Source organism: Protobothrops mucrosquamatus, unplaced genomic scaffold, assembly GCF_001527695.2.
Source record: "Protobothrops mucrosquamatus isolate PMUCROS unplaced genomic scaffold, P.Mucros_1.0 scaffold13, whole genome shotgun sequence".
Classification (NCBI taxonomy): domain Eukaryota; kingdom Metazoa; phylum Chordata; class Lepidosauria; order Squamata; family Viperidae; genus Protobothrops; species Protobothrops mucrosquamatus.
Window position 1 is genome coordinate 2,036,288 of NW_015386400.1, and position 15,657 is coordinate 2,051,944.

The window sequence follows — 15,657 nt, forward strand, 5'->3', positions numbered from 1 at the left end:
CGGAACTTAGTCATAACCAGCTTTTGAGAAACTTTAACTTTACAGGACTACCTGTATTTTTTTTTTTAAAAAAATAGGTAAATAAATAAACAGACACTTAATTACCCAACTAGGTAACATCATCAATACTAGAAGAAAGTGGGGTTGGCTCTCTGTTTATATACTAGTGACTTGTTGATGTTAGACCCTTGATTGAACTGTCTTTTGTTTCCTTTTTAACTTTTTTATTGTGTCTTTGAATTGTATGTAGATGTTGCTTATCTCTATGTGCCTGTTTGATTTGTCTGAGTGACAGGCTTCCAGGAATTCTGTACTGTTTTGGGACTTAGCTTGGTCTAAGATGCTCACAGTTTCCCAGTTGATTTTATATTGAGATTAAAGTCAGTTACATGGCCAACTTGCCATGGCCACCTCATTGTGGCCAATTTGCCGTGGTCAACTCATCACGGGACAACTTGCCATGGGACACGAGTTACACTAATACCGGTATTGAAGACATAGTGAAATAGAATCATTAAAGAAAGAATGCCAAAGGAGGGACAAAATGAAATGTGAATGATGAAAATTAAAATATTTTTAAAAAGATTTTAAATGATTAAATTGAATTGTTGAATTATGTCACAGAGAGTTATCCCATGGCAAGTTGGCCATGCTGAATTGTCCTGAGTTGGCTGTGATGGGTTGGCCACAGCGAATTGGCTGTGGCGAGGTGACCATGGCTAGTTGGCCATGGCAAGTTGACTGATGGAAATTATTCCATTCCACACTTCAATATGACATTTTCAACAAATCCTACCATCTAAACTAGAGCACTGCTTGTTGAAAGTTGCATTGAAAGATATACATGTGACTCCCAAGTTTGTTTTATTATCCAGGAAGGTCTATTGTTGTTAAAAAAAAACTCTGTACTTTAAATGTTAACTAAGTAATTTGTCACATGCTTTCATAGACTGCAATTTATTTCATCGGTATCCAGTCATCCAATTAGAGATATATACTTGTTTCTCAGAATAGTTCATGGATCTGATAATGTAGTCAACAACATTTGTTAATCTTCATTGTGCCACAGGATTCTTGGCTCTCTGTATGTGGGAGGAAATTAGCAAGCCACTCTTGGAATGTCCTACACATATAGAGTAAGCCAAACATATATAGCAAGAGAGTAGACTATCTATCTATCTATCTATCTATCTATCTATCTATCTATCTATCTATCTATCTATCTATCTATCTATCTATCTATCTATCTATCTATCTACCTACCTACCTACCTACCTACCTACCTACCTACCTACGCCCTTTGGATGAGGAATACCTGTTGGAGAAGGTGACACAGCCTTTACTGTTATATTATCCCATTTAAGAGGGATTCTAAGGTATGAGTGTTGAAGAATTGGCATAGAGATGTTGAGAGCTAGCTAAATATTATAAAACAGCTTTTCCTAGTCTAGGAATTTTGACCAATTGAGAATATTAGGAGTTATATATCTTGACTCATTTGGAGTGTATCCCCTGCTAGAAGAGGCTTCAGACCTACCACTTGCCTCTGCCCTATTTATGTATAACAAATCAAATATTATAAAAGCACAGCTAATTTCCAGCACATTGCCTTCCTGGTAAATGTACCGCCACAGGGTAACATAGAAGAGTTCATAATAATGCACTCTACAGTAAAGCTTTCATCAATTGCTTGGTTTCATAATGTTCTGATCCATAAAGCCTTGATTTTATCATGGCCTGATCCATATTCAATTAAGAAAGGGCAAAACATTATCTCAGGTATGATTGATTGATCTATCTACCCAGTACTTTTTATTCTGATTTTGCACCTTTGAAGAACCAGAGGTCTTCCCTGTGTGTCTTCTGGATCAGGCCAAAGGCTCATCTAATAAGACACTTTGCATCAAATAAAAGACAATTTAATATATTAAGAAACTGTACAAGCCAAATATGAGAATGATAATCGTCTTGTACTGATGCTCTTCAATAGTTTGATTTTATATTCAGGCAGTACCATACAGCTATCAAAACTAGTAGCTACCGATAAGTCTCTAGTTCTTTTTTAAATCCACTAAATTGGTGACATCAAGTTTGATGGCAGTAAAATATATAATTTAACTATGCATGCAAGGCATTGTCGCTCCCTTTCCCTTTGATGATAGGTATTATATTTCTATTTAAATGATAGTAATTGTTCCTAAATGTTTATTTGTATAGAACCAAATTGTATATCTATACAGTGGACATACTGTAACTAGTCCTCCACCTTATTCCAGCTGTCCTTTGCCACAAAAATGCTGGATTCCAGTTTGAAGTAGGAATATGGTCATTGTAGGAATTCACACCAGAACCACACCACACCACTCTAAATTGTGACCTGAGTGCCATGTTTCTTTCAGAATATGAGTGACGGATTTAAGCACGTTTTTAAAAAATGTGAATGAAAAATCTAATATGTACTATGATTACAAACCTCTACTCAGATATGAATTTCATGACACAAATATTTTCAGATAATTTACAATTACATTTATTCACAAATGCCACCCAGAGTTTCTATGAGATAGGCAGTCTATAAATTTAATTTAGAACCAATTAAGTAATGCCTAATTTAAACTTCACTTGAGTCGAGTCTTATAGAGTGATTCTCTTGCCAATTTATCTGGACTTCCTTTTGACCTGTTACTTCCAAAGAAGTGGCTATGACTTGCTAGATTGTCTTTGATCTTGGATCTTTGTCATTCTTAACTTCAGACATGTCTCTCTGTGTGGTGCGTGTGCGCACGCGCACGGAGTGGGACAACTCACTATGGCCAACTCACCATGGCCAACTTGCTGCTGGACAATTTAATAATTAAATTTATTTAAAATAATTAAACATTATTTTAATTTTTGTTATTCAGATTTCATTTTGTCCCTCCTTTGGCATTCTTTCTTTAATGATTCTATTCCACCACTTCTTTGATGCTAGTGTAATTCTTGTCCTGCAACAAGTTGTCCTGTTGGCCGCTGTGAGTTGGCCATGTGAGTTGTGCTGTAGACAAGGGGCCTTTACTCAATATCAGCTTGTGATCTTACTTGTGAAGGGAGAATTGGACTCAAATGGCTCCCATCCTCATGACTGCCAACTAGATTAATACTGTGGTGGGGAAAACAGGAGGATGTTCTCATTTGGAGGGAATTAGGTGGCCTAAAGCCAAAAGCATTGATTTTCTGTAGTGGTCCACTTTTCTCCAACATATTAGCTTTCCTGAAAAACAGAGCTTTTTAAGACTTCTGTGTATTGCTTTATATATTGCTTTAATGTATATTGTGATATTTTGGTTTGATTATTCTGCTTTATTATTGTGAACTGCCAAGAGTCATATAATTGCATTGAGATGTAGATTATGTGGATGATAGATAGATAGATGATAGACAGACAGACAGATGTAGAAGACAGAACTTGACCACCCTTTTTGTCACAAGAAGCTTCCGTGATTCTCCAGAAAACCCAGAAGTTAAGTAGCAGTCTCTGAAAATTTGCCCTCCCAACAGCTTTGAAATAAACATGCTTAACAACAAAAGAGAAATGGAACAAAACAAACTAATAATTTCATATCACTTTCATCCCAAAACAGTAAATATGTTTAACATAAATTTATTATTTTTTACAATAACTGATTCAGGAATTAGGACTTCAAGAAATTGATACAAATCCCTCCATACAAAGACATTTAAATAAAAAATCTAAACTATGATGTTGTTAACCACTCTGTTTATAACATACATAGTATGCCTCTTAAAAAAATAGCTTAATAAACTACTAAACTGTTTTATAAAAGTTGATGTATTCATCCCACAGGATGTACAAAGCTTTGTTCTTGAACTAGTTTTACTATCATTCAAAACACTGTTTTAAATGCACTCAAATCTTCAAAAACAAAAGGAGGTATTCTTCCCATAGGAAATAAAACAATCATAACACCTAACTACATGTCTATTTTTAACACATAGTTCTTAGATTAAATTAAGCTCACCCTCATGAGTCATCATACAATGTATTAACATTCAAATAGCCTATGATTACAGTTACTAAGTCTTTGTGTAATTTACATTCACATGACAGAGTTTATCTCAAGAACTGGCATAGTTCCCATTCATGCCAAAGAACTATTTTGATGGAAAATATTTGCAGCCAGCACCGGGAACAGGCATTTTGACAATTCTCTGTCTAGCAGCTTGATAAATAAAAATTTAAACAGGAGGTGCAAGAAGCAATAGGGGTTTTCTTCCTCAAAACCAGTAGATATACATGAATTAAACAATACATATTAATTAGGAAACTAAGTGACGTTGAATTCAGTCATGTTCTCTTGGAAATGTTCTTAGCTTATATACAGAATTCTTAAATTTGCCACACCCTCAGTCTGAAAAAAGGAGGTCATTGCAACAGCACTGAAAACTAGGAAGTATGACAAAAAAAAGTCTCAAAATATTATTTAAAAAGGAGATGATTATTTCAGTCATAACCAAAGCAAACCAATCAGTGTAACTGTATTAAAAATCAATTACCAGAGCACTGGGATGTGGAAGTGATTAGAAGTAGCAACGGAATTCATCCAGTACATTCATTAAACATTGTTAAGTGTTCAAAGAATCCAAGCACAGCCAATTAAAGCTTTTCTCTCTCTCCTATCTCTCTATATATACTATTCCTGTTCAGTTACACATGAGAGATCCTCAAATCTAGTCATAATCTAATGCTGTTGGTCCCCGGACAATATTAAAGTAGCCAGCTAATGCTCCAAGGTCTATATATAATGAACGTTGTCTCCTGAGCAAATCCGATTCCTCAGTAATTCGAAGACTTGAAGAATCTAACAAGGAAAAATTAAAGAAAAAAATATATTATACACTAGAAAAGTAGTTTCAGAACAATTAACTATGTAGACTGGGGGTTCTCCATCTCTGGAGATTGGTCAATTACCGTTTCAGGATGCATTAATTGGTTTTCCTCCACATTGCAAAGAATTGGACTAATTTTGTGGTCCCTCCCAATTCCACAGTTCTGTGATTCTATGGTTTATGAATTCCCCTCTTTCCTATATAAATAAGTAGAGGAACTGTATACATAATGATGGCTCCCAATTAAGATAACTTCAAAGGGAAGATAAAGTTTTACTCTTGTTAGCTAAATATTATCATCAACTAAATAGATGTTTGTTCCTTTAGCAAGCCTTAAAGTGTTCTTCATTAAATCCCTCCTTGGCATCCACTAAATGTATAATGAGCATGAGAAATAGTTAATTTTGTAAACCAATTAGGGATGAGCACGTTTCTAATGAAGTTTTATATCAAATATAAAATAGAGCTTTATATGAGCGGATACAGATTTGTCTTAGCTCTGTTAGAACAGGAATTATTTGACAAACGAATACAACAAAATCAGGAATGAAGTCCACAATTATTAAATAAAAACCATATTGACCTTACATTGGCTAGGAGAAAAGTAACCTGATGAACTATGAAATTTACTTCTGACTGCACTGTTAAGACATTATTGACAAAAATAATGAAGTTCTAGGAAAATGAAGAAGACAGATACAGCAACCAACTGCACTCAAGTTTGTCTTCTATTATGATTTATAATAATAATAATAATAATAATAGTAGTAGTAGTAGTAGTAGTAAAGTTGGAAGGGACCTTGGAGGTCATCTAGTCCAACCCCCTGCTCAGGCAGGAAACCCTATACCATTTCAGACAAATGGCTCTCCAGTCTCTTCTTAAAAACTTCCAGTGTTGGAGCATTCACCGCTTCTGGAGGCAGGTTGTTCCATGGTTAATTGTTCTAACTGTCAGGAAGTTTCTCCTTAGCTCTAGGTTGCTTCTCTCCTTGCTTAGTTTCCACCTGTTACTTCTTGTCCTGCCTTCAGGCGCCTTGGAAAATAGCTTGACTCCCTCTTCTTTGTGGCAGCCCCTGAGATATTGGAACACTGCTATCATGTCCCCCCTCGTCCTTCTCTTCATTAAACTAGACATACCCAGTTCCAGCAGCCTTTCCTTATATGCTTTAGCCTCCAGTCCCCTAATCATCTTTGTTGCTCTTCTCTGTACTCTTTCTAGAGTCTCAACATCTTTTTTACATCGTGGTGACCAAAACTGGATGCAGTATCCCAAGTGTGGCCTTACCAAGGCATTGTAAAGTGGTATTAACACTTCACATGATCTTGATTCTATCCCTCTGTTAATGCAGCCTAGCACTGTGTTGGCCTTTTTGGCAACTGCAGCACACTGCTGGTTCATATTTAGGTGATTGTCCACTAGGACACCGAGGTCCCTCTCACAATTACTACTATTGAGCAGTTACTACTATTAACCTTTTTTAGAAAATAATCTAATATTCCATATTCTGCAGAACATTATAGATAGTCCTTGGGTTATAATGGCAATCCAAGTATTAGGATTGTAAGCATATGACTGCAGGAACATTGCAATGACCAGAATTCTGAGGACCCAATATAAGTTCCCGTCATTCAGTCCTGTGGAAAGTTTGAATGATTGCTGAATGAGTGATAGTAACCTGAGGACCACTTAGATTACACAATTTTGAAAGCTCCAAAATACTTGAGATTCCTAGTTGCCAATGTGAACTGATTTTGCGGAATGACACACTTCATCTAAAGCCTTTTCAATTAAGAAGGATTCTGTGTTGCACATAAATATTGGTCTTGCTGGCCCTCAGACTTTTATTAAGAGACTAGGGAAGTGCGTGGGTCTTTGCTATAAGGACCGAAGTTGTCTGGAAGCAACTGGAGATAAGAGCAGACCGTACCTGAAATATTCTCAGAGAGTTCCGACTCATTCTTCTCCAGCAACTTCTTTCGTGCAAAAAGAGCTGAGTCCAAACTCTGACACCGAGGCTGTTCCTCCCGCGATGGGTGCAAGGCTTCATGTTTGAGCAATTCTGTAGCAGAAAGTCTCTGGTTGGGGTTCCTTTCAAGAGCAACTTCCAATAATTGTCTCATAGAAGCACTGCAATCCTCAGCAATGTCCTCAAGTGGCGGAGCCTGTTTATGGATCTATCAAAAGAATGTTTAAAAAAGGAAGATTGTAACTTGGTGCTTAAGAGGAGGCAGGAAAGAGTTCCCTAGAGTTGCGTGCTGTAAAGTTACTGCTCTAGGAATTTCCTTTCTCTGATTCACAGATTGGAAAATTGCCATTCTACTCCTGAGACAAAAAGCCAGAGGAATTCTGGAAGCAGAGCTAGCTTCACATTAAAACCTGCCCCCCAAATAGGAACAAAGCACAACCTCCCAAGGCATAATTTGCCAGCTTTGCATCTGGAAATACTTAAATTGGTTTCAAAGTCAGGCGGGGCTTGTATATGTGAAAGGAGTCTATATAGGAATATTGAATATATTTTTAATATTCTATTTCTGATCGTATAATTCTGCCTAATTTTAATCAACTAAGCTTTGGACCAATTTTCATTACATTCAAAACAGTACTGATGAATTTTATAGCTCTGGCTGGTCAAGTTTAGATTCTGTAGAGAGACAAGTAAGCTGAATTGCTCAGAGCTGCTTTTTTAAAATTCATCTTTCGCTTGTAGTTTTTATCTCCCTCCTACGCAGATCAACAAAACATCTTCATTCTCCAAATTGTTCCCATATCCACAATCCTGTGGAGGTTTGTGAAGTTTTACACAATGGGAATGCAAAAGGCCTGAGAGGTATCACAGCAGCATCCTAGCTTCCTTCATAGATTCATATCCACAATGTTTTGTTTTCACTATATTCCAGTAGTCAAACCTCATAGGACTAAGTATACTTCTATTTTTTCCCAACCCAAATACCAAAAACCTCCCCTCTGACCTTAGTTTTCTGTGAATGTGAGTGTTACCTCTATGCTGCTTGGTACATAATTATGGGACCACCATCTCAGTTGTCTGGATTGAATACAGCAGAATAGCTATGATTATCTCTAATACAATGGAAACATGGGAGTTCCCAATCAGCCAGTTGGGGAAGGTTCTTCACAGAAATTTAGATTGTAGTGGTGCTACTGAGAGGCAACTGCTTAATCCTTTTTCCTGTGCTACTTGACAACTGAAGTTGTCTCTTCCCCAGGGTTGGACTAGTGGGTAATCACACATTTGGAAGGAATTTTGGAAGCCTCCAAGTTTGACTCCTTGCATATTTAAAGAAACCCAAAGCAACAATCCTTTCCACCACACCCAAATGCACACATACATATGCATACAAACACATCCCGCCAAGAAAAGCATTCTTTAGATATCTATGGGAATAGAGGATGATAAGCATGAATATACTGCACGCAGAAGCACGGATTAGAATCCTTGTTTAAAGAAACAGGATGGGTACTTACCGTGTTTCCCTGAAAATAAGATCTACCCCAATAATAAGCCCTAGCCTGATATTTTGGGGTGGGCCTTATATAAGCCCTACCCCCAAAATAAGCACTACTTATTTGCTAAGACATGAGGTGAGGCAAGGTGGGGGGGAAGTGGGGAGCTGGTGGGGGGAGGGGGGACTGCCCCACGCACCCTACACTCGCTTACCATGCCACAGGGCTGCTGCTGCTGCCACAAGGTGTGTTCCGCTGCCATTGCCGCCACCGCAAGGTGCGTCCTGCTGCTGTTGCTGCCGCTGTGAGGCGTGTCCTGCTGTTGTTGCCACCATTGCAAGATGCATCACACTGCTGTGAGGTGCGTCCCGCTGTTGCTGCCACCGCTATGAGGTACGTCCTGCTGTTGCCGCAGCCATGAGGTGTGTCGCGGCATGCACCTCGTGGCAGTGGCAATACCAACAGGACGCTCCTCATGGCAGCGGCACCAGCAGCACCAGGATGCACTGGGTGCATATGTGGTACACAGAAGCAAAAGCATGGCTTTTCCAATGTGCCCTTGTGAACTGAGATTAGAATGAGAGAGACAAGTAGACCTTGACATATGACTGCGATTGAATCCAGAATTATATTTGTAAGTTGTTCTAGTTTTTAAGCAGATCACCATGTGACTGCGCCCAATTTCTTGCAGTGGTTGTAACATGAACATGATATTTTTAGGCAAATCCATTATCCCAATTAAGTGTTTTTTGTTTCTAGCAAAAAAGGTAATTAATCATAGTCATAGAACCAAACAGTCTATAAATGCGGGCTGATCACTGAAAAACAATCATGTGATGAGCAGCCCTTGGCAGGTCCATTTTAACCTTGAACTGTTGCTAAACAGCCAGTCAGAAATTGAGGATCACCTGTACCCCAGAGCTTGGCATGAACCTATCAGTTGATTTGTATTATAAGGCACTGTATTTCAATGATTGGCACATGATTTAGATTAACTGCAGTTACTATTTGGTATACTTAAAATATTGATAATATGATGATTATTGTATGTTATTTATCATACATTATTGTCTAAGCCTGTTCAGAGGTAATAAGCTTATAATAAACAATAAGCAATGTAGTTGCCAACTCATGTTTCCTCGTATTTTGTTTGGGGTTAGGGTTAATGAATGCAAAACTCTAATGCTGGAAAAGAAAGTAGATTTCCCAAATATACCCTAGATTTTCAACAAATCCTACCATACTATAATCTTCTTCCAGTTCTGCTGCTAAACACACCCTGCATGACACTGAGAGCAAATCAACACAGTTCCATTTTTAAAAACCTCATCACGTTTACAAAACCAAAAGGTTTTACCCAATTATCTAACCCAGTGTTTTTCAACCTTGCTAAGTTTAAAATGAGTGGACTTCAACTCCCAGTCTGCACTACTATAAAGTCTATAGAAAGAGGATGCCAACTGGCTGCTGAATATTTATTGGACAATCAATTAAATAAACTTACTATGTAGAGATAGGAGGGATAGGCTGCACGAGGATATCGACTGACCCATGGTGGAATGCCGGTTTGCATATGGATGATGGTTGCTCCTAGGCTGTAGATGTCAGCTTTTGTATTGTGGCCTCGGCAGAGAATCACTTCTGGACTCATGTAGATCTGCAAATAAAATCCAAAAGAAAATTAGCTTCTGTGACAACTGTACCCTGGAATCACCTTTAAAGCCAAGCAATTTGACCTAGAAGGTTTAAAAAAAAAATCTTTGCCTTTTTTGCTGATCTCACTTAAAAGCCATGCAAACTTTGAGCATTTGCTCAGAGAAATAGGAGAATTGTTGGTGCCAAATTTGGCTGTCAATTTTGATGCAGTGATGCATGGTGAACAACTAACAAAGGGCAAGAAATCATAATAGACTATCCCATTTAAGATTTAATAAAGATTTATATTGATAATAATGACCAAATGTGTAGGGCGGCTTGCTTCTGTTTGAACCTGTCTAGATCTGAAACACTCTTCTGTAGTGTTTCACTAGTTTCCCTTTACCATTAGACAAAAGAATGCTGGCGCAATTCTATCCAACAAGAATGTTTAGCTAATGTCAATCTTGATAAATTCTAAATGATATGTCAAAGCTGTTAAACCACACTATGGTGGTTATTTTACTAATGCATAATAAACTGGAGAAAATGGACAGAGAAGAAGGGGAACTCCATGCCAACATTTACATTATCCAGGGTTCCATCTCATTCTTCTGCAATTACTATGATACAGAGGGGGCAGCGATAAGGCTATCTTCTCACGGAGAATCATTACCTCTGTTCCTCGAAGTTCTTTGGGATAGTAAACATCTTCTGTCATTTGAACACTAAGTCCAAAATCCACTAAAACAGCTTTGGTAGACATGAAAACAATGTTGCTTGCTGGAAATTAAAGGAACAAATGAGGATTAGGCTATGGAGGGAACACATTTTCACTTTTAGTTTAACACAGAAAATAATGTACAGGCAGGAATTAAAAGGAAAGCAGTTATTAAACAGGCACATACAGCATGCAAAAATACATTTGAGACTTCTTCTACCAGTGATTCCTAACTAGATGGAAAAAAAACCATTATAGCTATTTTGCCCCACTTCCTGCACTTGGACCAGTTTATAGATGGATTATCTGACCAGTTGTAGATGGATTATTTGATGTTGAACTGCATATTCCATACAGAATGGGGCTTCAAGATATATCAGAAGGGACAGAAGAGATAACAGAGATATCTCGGTAGAGGTGGGCTTCTGACCTTGGTCTCATTGTCCCCTTATGTCATTTTCTCTCTGAGAACCGAATTATGGGTTTGAAGAAGCTCACAAGGACAATTCCAAGTTAAGAGACTTCCTGGGCATCCAGTGAGACCCAAGGTATGAGATACTCTTCACAAACCCACTTTGGTGGATCTTCAGCAACAACCTGAGCCACTGGTAGACATAATCCACCCTTCAGGAGTTTCACAACATTCCAGACTTTGTGGGGATTGTGGTCCTAAGGCAAATTAAAATTCTGAGATCTGAAATATCTATTCAGTCGTAACATTTCACATGGATAACACCATGACTGTCTTTGAAATTATCTAAGTTTCAAAGTAGCCCCAGTGGCAGTGATGATGGGAGAACTTTACATGTTGATGAGAAAAAAGGGAGAAAGAGAAATATGATCACTCTCTTCCTCCCCATTCTCTCTTCAACTAAATCATGGGGAGATCAATTTAAACAGGAAATCCCAGTGGCAAGCAAGAGGTAAAGGCTCATGTCAGGTAATGTATATGTCTGTAATTCAGAAAGTTGAATAGTTGTTGCATTTACATTTGGGGACACTCAAACAACAAAGTATCAACAAGAAGCTGGATCAACCAATCACCATGCAGGACATGCATCTTCATACAACATGTAACTGAGATTTAGGAAGTCTGCATTTGCAACTACTCTTCCTCTCAACCCCTTATGCGTCAATGGCTACACTGTTTTGGACAAGCTAAAATCAAGCTTAACTGTCACTTATTTTAGCAGAGCTTTTTTAGTCAAAAAGGAGAAAAAATTATTTAGTGATCAAAATCCTGTATCTTCCTCATCGTGGGTGGTGTTCTTGGGGTGTCTCTGGTTCAAATACCAAAGTGGTTCTTTAGCAATCCACTCCTTGTTGTATAAGAGTAAGTCCCGTCTTAGTGCAGGACTATGAATGATTATGAGATAACATAAGCACAAGTGCATGACATATTTTGCATAGTCTATAGCTCAGATTTCTGATTCCCACTTGCCGAATAGCAGCATTTCAATGCTATCACATTCCTCCAGCCTGCAACCCTTCAGATGCATTTAGGACTACAATTGGATTGAGAAATCTAGAAGGTACCAAATTGGGAAAACTGACTGGCCTAAAATATATTTTTGGAATGAAGTAGACCTAAGGTAACAAGGAGCAGAACTTTGCTCAGAAGGATGGTGAATATTAGAACTTCCAAAGGTCTTTCCTCATGGCTGAATTCAAGTGCTATTTACTTCAGCCTCTACTGTTGTGCAATTCTCTACCCACACTGCCAAACTCTATCCTGCTTCTTCAGTAATGCATCTGTTCTAAGTCACTGCTACATGGCACTGTCCTAGTTTTGGATGGTACAGTACTTGGTAAGGCCACACTTGGAATACTGCATCCAGTTTTGGTCACCACAATGTAAAAAAGATGTTGAAACTCTAGAAAGAGTACAGAGAAGAGCAACAAAGATGATTAGGGGACTGGAGGCTAAAGCATATAAGGAACGGTTGCTGGAATTGGGTATGTCTAGTTTAATGAGGAGAAGGACGAGGGGGGACATGATAGCAGTATTCCAATATCTCAGGGGCTGCCACAAAGAAGAGGGAGTCAAGCTATTCTCCAAAGCACCTGAAGGCAGGACAAGAAGCAACGGATGGAAACTAACCAAAGAGAGAAGCAACCTAGAACTAAAGAGAAATTTCCTGACAGTTAGAACAATTAACCAGTGGAACAACCTGCCTCCAGAAGCGGTGAATGCTCCTTGTGACCTTCAAAAATTCTTCTCTGACCTCTCGGTAAACAGACTTTACCATATCCCAAAGGACGGACTCGTCCCCCAACCTGATCTACTGGAGGTTCCAGGGAAGGTTGAAATAATAATAATAATAATAATAATAATAATAATAATAAATTATTATTATTATTATTATTATTATTATTATTATTATTATTATTATTATAGTGTGATAATCAAGCCATTCGGTCAGTTCCTCGTTTTACTGCCCTCTTTTACTTGTCATCAGCCAGGAAATAAAAAAAAACTTTTGTCATTTGTAGAGTTACAACAAGAAAGGGGCAGGTCTGGCAGTTCCTTCCTATGTCTTTCTCTTATGCCCCATTCTTTCCTAACTCAAACTGAACAAAGTAAAAAATAAATAGAAAGGAAGCTGTGTTAGAAGCAGCTCCTTTACTTAGGAATTTTCTTCCTTTCTTTGTGTAGCAGGGATTGTGTGTAGTGGGGACAGCCGACAATGGGGTGTAGTGCTAATCAGCTGAGCAGCTTGGCTGCGGGTGTCCCAGGGTGTCCACCTTGCACCACTTCCAGAGGGATCTCAGGGGGATCCAATTGGGGCAAGGGAGAGGCAGGAGAGCCCAGCGGATTGGCAGCCTCTATCACAGCAGGCACCTGGGTGATTGCCCGGCTGGGCTGCACTCAGTGTGGCAGGACTTGGGACTGTTGCAGAGAGCCATGCTCAGCCAGCGGATGTCGCTGGGCAGACAACCTGACAGAAATTAGGGGGGAAGGGATGGCCCAGGGGAAGAGGATATAAAAGGAACAGGCATGTGGCACAAAGGGGGAACAAAGGAAGAGAGAGGTAGAAAAGAAAGGGAGACAGAGAGAGAGGGGGGGGGGAGGCAAATGGAGAAATGGCAGGAGGCAAACAAAGGCGGATGCAAAGTAAACATAAGGAGAAAGAGGGGACCAGCCACCACCCCACCCCACGGTCCTTGCTTGGTGGGGCTGCACAGGAGGCAATGGGGCAAGAGAGGGGGGAGGGGGAAAGGGAGGGAGGGAGGGAGGGAGGGAGAGGGAGAGAGAGAAGCCACCAGGGAAATGGCTGAACCAGTGCCTAGAGGGAGCACCAGATACACCAGGCAAGTGAGTGACCCAGTGAACAGAGAGGGTGCCAGATGCACCAAACGACAGCAGAAATGAGCTGATCCAGATGAGTGGGTGAGCCAATGAACAGAAGAGGTGCTAGATGCACTGAAGGACAATGGAAGTGAACTCAGCCGGGCGAGTGGAGCTGCCTAGGTGAGCAACCAGAGTGGGCTAACGGCCAGGGCGAGAGACAGAGCAAGAGACCTTGAGACGTCGGGCCAGCAATTGGGAGCAGGGAAGACCTAATTGTCTTGGGGAAAGGACAGAGGGATCCAGACTCTAGCAGCCCTTTCAGGAGTGGCATTACATGTATATGGGCAACAACTGCTATTCCAGAGTTTACCATGCTCTCTTAAGAAGGGAATGAGGAGAAGAGTTATGCTAAACTAAGTGATCACCTTAATCCTGGCTGGGCAGTCAAGTGGAGTTCTGCAGATCTGAAAGAACCGCAGTGTAATGATGTCCTGCAGAATGTTAAGGAGGGCACATAAGAGGAAAAGGAGCATGTCCATTATCAGTCTGAAACAGTCCCATTCTGATCCCAGCCACTATTTGCCACCTGACTTTATCCTGGATATATATAGCAGATTTTGCACATTTGATGGCTGCTTTTGGATGTTCTTGGTTTTTAGATGCTCTTGGCTTATGAGGGAAAAACCAGTACAGCTAAGAATAATTTAAGTCTATCTCATTCATGAATTGGACATGACAGGAAGGCAACATCAGAGGGAAATGGCCCCAAAAACAGGGCATCTTTGTGTCTCAGTCAGATGTATGTGAAGAAAAGTCTGGAGTTTGCATCTTTGAATACAAAAGAATAATAAAGTTTTGATGGGCTACAGGAGTAGGCATAGAGGCATAGAATCAAGATCACCTAAAGTAGTAGTACCACTTTATAAAACCCTAGTAAGACCACACATGGAATACTGCAGCCAATTTTGGTCACCATGTCACAAAAAAGATGTTGAGAGTTTGGAAAAAATTCAGATAAGAGCAACTAAGATGATTAAATTCCTGGAGACTAAAACATACGAAGAACGGCTGTAGTACTTGGGTTTGGCTAGTCTAAAGAAAAGAAGAAATAGGGGAGACATGATAGCAGTATTCCAATATTTGAGAGGCTGCCACCACGTTATTCACCAAAGCACCAGAGGGCAGGACAAGAAACAATGGTTAGAAACTGATCAAAGAGAGAAGCTACCTGGAATTAAGGAGAAACTTCCTGACAGTGAGGACAATTAACCAGTGGAACAGCTTGCCTTCAGAAATCATGGGCGCTCCATCACTGGAGATTTTTAAGAAGAGGCTAGACAGTCAATTGTCTGAGATGGTATAGGTCCTCCTGCTTGAGCAGGGGGCTGGACTAAAAGACCTCCAAGGTCCCTTCCAGCTCTATTCTGTTCTGTTCTATTCTAGTATGAATTGATTTTTTTCTTGCTCTAAAAATCATTTCATAAAAGCTAGATATGAAATGCTTTCAATTGGTAGGATTTCTACCACATTTTTCCTCCCCGGAATGTCTCCTGATGCTTTCCATGCCACGATAAACATCATCCACTGGATTTTTGAATGTCAGCAGAGAGAGAGAGACAGAGAGAGGGCAAGGGGGAGGGAGGGAGGGAGAGAGAGAGA

The 15,657-nt window shown here is 39.6% G+C and overlaps 1 protein-coding gene across 1 annotated transcript in view; it reads right to left on the reverse strand.

Moving 5' to 3' along the window:
• Nucleotides 1-3,663: 3,663 nt before the first annotated feature.
• MAP3K8 (mitogen-activated protein kinase kinase kinase 8) overlaps nucleotides 3,664-15,657 on the reverse strand; it is a 20,208-nt gene continuing 8,214 nt past the window's right edge. Inside the window, exons 4-7 of the mRNA XM_029283083.1 lie at nucleotides 10,662-10,768; nucleotides 9,855-10,007; nucleotides 6,816-7,062; nucleotides 3,664-4,859 (exon numbers count right to left, since the gene is read on the reverse strand). Coding sequence (XP_029138916.1) covers nucleotides 4,729-4,859; nucleotides 6,816-7,062; nucleotides 9,855-10,007; nucleotides 10,662-10,768 — 638 coding nt within the window. The 3' untranslated portion in view covers nucleotides 3,664-4,728. The remainder of the gene's footprint in view (nucleotides 4,860-6,815; nucleotides 7,063-9,854; nucleotides 10,008-10,661; nucleotides 10,769-15,657) is intronic.